The sequence below is a fragment of the Kryptolebias marmoratus genome, linkage group LG22 (assembly GCF_001649575.2).
Source record: "Kryptolebias marmoratus isolate JLee-2015 linkage group LG22, ASM164957v2, whole genome shotgun sequence".
NCBI lineage: Eukaryota > Metazoa > Chordata > Actinopteri > Cyprinodontiformes > Rivulidae > Kryptolebias > Kryptolebias marmoratus.
The window spans coordinates 45,133-51,212 of NC_051451.1; the positions used below are offsets into that span (position 1 = coordinate 45,133).

At 43.7% G+C, this 6,080-nt stretch overlaps 2 protein-coding genes across 4 annotated transcripts in view; one reads left to right on the plus strand and one right to left on the minus strand.

Annotated features, from left to right (window-relative positions):
- LOC112450177 (cystatin-F) overlaps positions 1-6,080 on the minus strand; it is a 21,523-nt gene that overhangs the window by 2,702 nt on the left and 12,741 nt on the right. The window contains exons 1-2 of one of the 2 annotated variants that reach the window (XM_037973677.1): positions 1,465-1,600; positions 954-1,132 (exon numbers count right to left, since the gene is read on the minus strand). In XM_037973677.1, coding sequence (XP_037829605.1) covers positions 954-1,132; positions 1,465-1,498 — 213 coding nt within the window. In that variant the 5' untranslated portion in view covers positions 1,499-1,600. Of the gene's footprint in view, positions 1-953; positions 1,133-1,464; positions 1,601-6,080 lie in introns of those variants that run through there. The other variant, XM_037973678.1, reaches the window with a different exon arrangement.
- LOC108251460 (potassium voltage-gated channel subfamily G member 3-like) overlaps positions 2,283-6,080 on the plus strand; it is a 10,904-nt gene continuing 7,106 nt past the window's right edge. The window contains exons 1-2 of one of the 2 annotated variants that reach the window (XM_017441778.3): positions 2,283-2,527; positions 2,884-3,516. In XM_017441778.3, coding sequence (XP_017297267.1) covers positions 2,942-3,516 — 575 coding nt within the window. In that variant the 5' untranslated portion in view covers positions 2,283-2,527; positions 2,884-2,941. Of the gene's footprint in view, positions 2,528-2,699; positions 3,517-6,080 lie in introns of those variants that run through there. The other variant, XM_037973676.1, reaches the window with a different exon arrangement.

A 6,080-nucleotide genomic window follows, 5' to 3' on the forward strand; every position in this document is an offset into this window, starting at 1 on the left:
CATCTTCCTCTTCTTTATGTCTCATGATTATTATTTCTTTACATTTCTCTTTGAACTGCTCTATGTTTGAACGTTGCTTCATCTTTACATTAGAATTGTTCCATAGTTTTACTCCAGACACAGAAAGTCCTTTCCTAGTAGTACGCAGATTAACCACTTTGAAATTACAGAAGCCCCTTAAATTATAATTTCCTTCTCTTACACTTAAAGGCTTCGCATATTTCCTGGTAGGTGGTTTAATTTTGCTCTGCATGTTCAATAATTCAAGATGGAGAAATAATAAATCTGTATAATCCCTGTAAGCCATACAATAAATATTTCAAACTTTTTTGGGGGCAGAATAAAAAGGAAATTTAATGAACATTTTAAAAAAATTGCCCCAGATTTCAACACAGTAGCCTAAACGCAGTGAAAGCAGCAGAGAATATGGAGTGATGAACGATCCAGTATCTGCTTTGCTTGATTTAACACAACAATGATTCTTGATACTTTAGAATAGATGTATGAAAAGTAATTTATCATCACCCCAAGTAATCTGGTTTCATTAAGCCTTTCAATATTATTAGATTCTTTATGTTTACTCTATTTCTAATTAACATTTTAGTTTTATTCTGGCTGATGTTTCATCATCTTTTAAATCATTTGAAGACCACTTTAAACATCCTCTTCTTCTATTTTTTGCCTTTTAAGCTCTTATGCTAAAGTATGCCAACTATCCTTCACATACTTTTGAGCCAAACCTTCAACTTTTCAAATAATTCGACTCATTTGGACGATCCAGCTATTCGAGTACTTCAACTGAATGTCAGCTTCTTCGTCAGATTCCAGCAGCCATTCAACTCTCGGCATCACTCTGGATTATCATAGAAAATGCTCATTTCCTCTGGTTTAGAATGTGGTTGTGTTGAATTTATCTGACATCCTTCATGCCATTAGCGTCAGGTGAGTCATACCTGTCGCTGTGCTCGGTGGATGGCTGAGGCTTTGAACAGAAAGGCATCATTTGACTGGTTGTTGAAGGAGTAAGCGGCGTTGAGGACAACCTGCTGGAGGCCCGGGTCGTTACTGCTGATGTTGTTCGGAGATCCGGGCATGGAGTGGTCATGGGGACTTCCTGCTACTAACACCACCTCTACGAGAGAAGAACAAACAGGAAGTGGTGTCTGTAATCAACTTCTGTCTCAGTAAAAGTTTTAGATCATTTTAAAAAATGGACTTCCTTTGCCTGTTGCGACAGGAGATAACATCATCTGAACAGAATCGTGGACACTGATCTGACCTTAGGTCAGATGATCTGGTTATCTGAAGCCCAGAGTCTGAAAACCTCACTCAGGCTCCTCAAAAAGTTAAATTCTGTCAAAGTTTTCACTGTCTGTAACACTCCAACTTCAGGTAACTTTGTGTCAAAGAAAAACATAACTTCAGAAGGTTTTCTGTCAAACAGAAACAACGTTTGGTTCTCACCCAGAGCAGCGAGCAGCAGCAGCATCACCTCCATTTCCCTGCAAGGCGTCAACAGTGTGACCACACATCAGCTCTGCAACTTCCTCACACTGCTCTAACTCTGACAGGTGATGTCACTTCCTGTCAGTGAAACGGCTTCCTGTGTGTTCACCAAGCTCCTGACACAGCTGACAGCAATGGATCAGTCTAGGCCGGCCCTTCATCAGATAACAGGAACCTTATTCTGACCAGTGAAACACCTATTGGCTCATTTTTCTGTCTTTGGCTCCGACCCTTTAGCTGTGGTTAATTTCCTCTTATTTAGATCTGTGTTCCTAAGGGACGTTTGGGGTTTGAAGTTGATTGATTGATTGATTTCCACAGGTCATCTGTGTTTATTTTCCTGTCAGCTGTTCACACCTGAGCGCAGCTGACCTTTAACCTTGTTTGGTCTGGTCTCTTTAGACCTGATGGAGATTTCAAAGTTCTACAGAAAGTGTAACGTCATACCAGTCTGAAATGTTTTCCTCCTTTTTAACCTTTGAACTCTTTCACGTGACATGTGTAATCATAAACAAGCAGTTCTTAGAAATAAACCCACTCTTACCCTGTCTTTGTTCCAGGTACTTAGTTCCTGACAGCCTGAAGAATCCAGCAGAGGGCGCCATTTCCACAGAATCAACTCGGCAGGTTATTAATAATGAGATGATGAAATCATTATTCATATCTGCCTTTGAGGTTCTGTGAATCATGAAGTCACAGTGAAGCTGATGAAGTGTTGACATGTAAGTGATGAAGATGGTCAGATCTGAAGAGGTGGAGTGTGGGGGGAACAATGAGCAACTCGGGGGGAATTGTGAAGGTTTGTTTTTTGACTCAAAGTGTTCAGCAGCTCAAACTGTTGGACTCATTGGTTGATCTTCCTCTCAGACAGGAGGAGGAGGAGGGTCTGCTACTGCTCTTCACTCTCAGATTCAAGCCTGTGAAGAAGCTCAGCAGAAGTCCGACAGGATCCAGGAAGGCAGTTCAGATTGTTGGGTTTGGATCTGAATGTTCAGTCGACTGGAAGAGAAGCGGCTCAGAGGTGAACCATTCAATCTTTCTATTTCTTTTCAAAATCATGTTTCAATTTCTCTGTGTTGAAGTTAAAAACATGACGATGATGCAGTGAGACAGAAATCAATGTAGGTCACTGCTCCTCCATGAGACTCTAATCTGCTGCATGTTGACTCATTTTAACTCTGAGGAGACGACAGTTGGGATCAGCTCAGGGTTCTCTCAGCTTCCTCGGTCTCTGTTCACAGAATTTTGTAAAACCAATGAAAGTTTAGAAATGGCAGCTGGTTTTATTGACAGCAAAAAAGGATTTTTTTTGCACCTTTAGTTTAATAATGAGATCATAAGACGTGAGACTTTACAGAAGATCTCATTTTCTTATAGGACATGAAGTCTGCAAGCAGCCTGTGAGCGTTTTCTTTCAATCCTGAATAAACCCGACATGAAGTTCAGCAGCCGGCTCTGCACCCTGAACGTCGGCGGTCGCAGGTTTTGCTTCCCGGCTGACCTGATGAAGCGTCTTCCTCTCAGCAGGCTCAGCCGGCTGCATCGATGCGGATCAGAGAGCGAGCTCTTGGAGCTCTGCGACGACTACGACAGAGACAGAAATGAGTTCTTCTTCGACCGGCACTCGGAGGCCTTCAGCTTCATCATGCTGTACGTCCAACATGGGAAGCTGCGCTTTGTGCCGCACATGTGCGAGCTGTCCTTCTATAACGAGATGCTGTACTGGGGCCTGGAGAGCTCCGACCTGCAGCCGTGCTGCCAGCGCCGTCTCGACGACTGTCTGTCTGACTGCTTCGTCCACTTCTTTCCTGAGGAGGAGCAGCGGGACCCTGAGGAACCTCAGAGCAACTGGTTGGAGTACATGAGGAGGACGTTTGAGGAGCCCACGTCCTCTCTGATGGCTCAGATCCTCGCCTCAGTATCGGTTGTCTTTGTGGTCATCTCCATCTTCATGCTGTGTGCCAGCACCTTACCAGACTGGAAGACTGCAGAGACCGTGGACCAGCACAGGTAGGACTGACCAGAACCACCTGAGCACACGCAGTCACACATTTATAATGTCTGTCCCTAAACCGATCCACCAAAACACAACCACCTGCCTGACACCGTTTAGGTCCTCATTCTGATCTATCAAAGAGGAGCAAAGCCTTCTGAACTGGAATCATATGATGGTCAGAACCAAGATCCATTAGGTCTTGTGGGTGTGGCTTCTATGGATCAGCTCAGTTCACTGATGCTCCATCAGATGAGAATATAGAAGGGTTTAGGGAGTTCTGGAGCTGTACCTGACCTGGGGCCTCATGTACAAAGAGTGCATACACACAAAAACATGGCGTACTGGTTGTTTGGGTTTTTTTACACAAAAGTTCAGACATATCAATAACGAACTGACTGTGGAAACGTTCACAGCTCCTCATCAATTTCATCGACGTACACACGTTTCTACAGTTATTGGTCCATTGGCGACACTTAGAGGGCATGCTGGGAAACTGTTAATGACGTGAAAACACCTGAGGGCGTACTATGAAGCCAGATTTACTGCTCTGCAGCTACAGTATGATGAGCTGAAAGTCAGTTTTCAGTGTCGGAGGATCTGTTTGAGCGCGTTTAATCACCATGATAACCAGGTTGGTTATCTGTCAGTAAGAAGCTCAACCCGTTCACTGATTCTGTTCTGAATAATATCTCAGATAGAAAAATAAGACTGTAATACTTATACATAATCATTTTTCTGTCTGGTGCTGAAACATTAAAATAAATGTTGGATTGTCAAATATTAATTGGATTAATTAGTTGGATTGTTAATTTATTAGCTAAAAATGCTTTAAGGTCTGTTACAGAGTAATTCCACATTATTGTACGAGCAGCAGACAATCAGAAACTATGTAGATGAAGCAGTTTAGGAATGGTAAATGAGTCCACCTTGAATAAACTGCTAAGGGGTGCTTATACCAGCACTGTTCCCACCAGAGGAGACGAAGGTGGTGCAACAGAAGCAGGAAGTGGGGCTGCCAAGGAAGGCTAGCACACAAGCTAAAGGCCAACCCGTGCAGAGTGCCACTTCCTTCATTTCTGCTTGCAAGCATCCAGTTTCTGGAAACCAACCTGGACCGTGAAGCTGAACTTACCAAATGAGAGATGTGGATCTGCTGTGTCATAACTCATAGCTGTGATCATCACATCCCCCCCAGTGCAAACACCAAGAAGGCACTAAACATTCGCTGTGGAACAATCAGTGGATTGCAAACTAAATATCCGGAGGACATTTTCATCACAGCTAGGGACTTTATTCAAGCAAACATGAAATCAGTTCCCAATTCCATCAATATGTGGTCTTTGCTACCAGGGGAAATAACACTCTGGATCTGGCTTACTTTAACATCAAGCAGGGACTTAATGGAGCCCCCTGCCTCCATTTGGCTCAGCTGCCCATCTCTCTGTGATGTTAATACAAGCATACAGGCCCTTTCTGTGAATCAGGTGAGTGTCTGGCCTTCAGGAGCTATGGAGGCATTATAGGACTGACTGAGTGCACAGACTGGAATATGTTCAAAACAGCTGCTACCGATAATTTACAAACAAATGCAGAGGAGTACGCCGAGTCTGTGTCTGCATATTTTTTAAAAATGCATGGAGGACATGTGTCCCGTGTCTACAGGACCATTAAGACACAGGCCAGTGAGATACCCTGGATGGAGGGGCTTGAGAAACTAAAGGCACAAAATGTTGCATTCAAATTAGGTGAAACAGTGGCACTGAAAAGAGCAAGAGCCAACCTGAACTGTGCCATAAGACTGGCCAAGTGTGCTCAGAAAATACAGGACTTCTTTTGAGACTCAGAGAACACCAAACATATTTGGCAGGGCATCCAAGCCATCACAAAGAGGAAAGTTGCTCCTTCACCCCGTCCAGGAAACACAGCCTTTCTTAACAAATGCTGCACTTATTTTGGTAGGGTTGAGGCACTAAGCAGCACTCCAGCGAGGAAAGTTATTCCTCAACCGGATGAGCAGGCACTCCGTCTGGACAGTACAGATGTCTGGAGGACCTTGAGGGGGGCCTAATGTACAGAAAGCATCAGGCCCTGATAACATTCCAGACTGGGTGTTCAGGGACCGTCCTGACCAGCTCACTCCGGGTCATCAGCCTTTAACACCATCATTCTACAGCACTTGGTGAGCAGAAACACCCCTGTGTAAACATAAACCGACTCCAGTTTGTGCAAGTAGGAAACAACGTCTCCAGCATCATCACTCTGAGCTCCAGTTCTCCTCAGAGCCTTGAGACTGCTGTAGTTCACCCTGATGACCCATGACAGCTGTGCAAGGTCCACCATGAACCATATTGTAAAATATGCACAACAGTAGTGGGCCTAATCAGGGAGGAGGTAAATCACCTGGTGAACTGATGTAATAAGAACAATTTTACACTGAATGTCAACAAAACAAAGGAGATCATCGTTGACTTCAGATGTATTGGCATTTCATTCATTCTTCTCTATGATGTATAGTCTGAATGATAATAAATAATCCATCCATCCATCCGATTCTAATCTTTTTTTTTTTTTTTTTTTT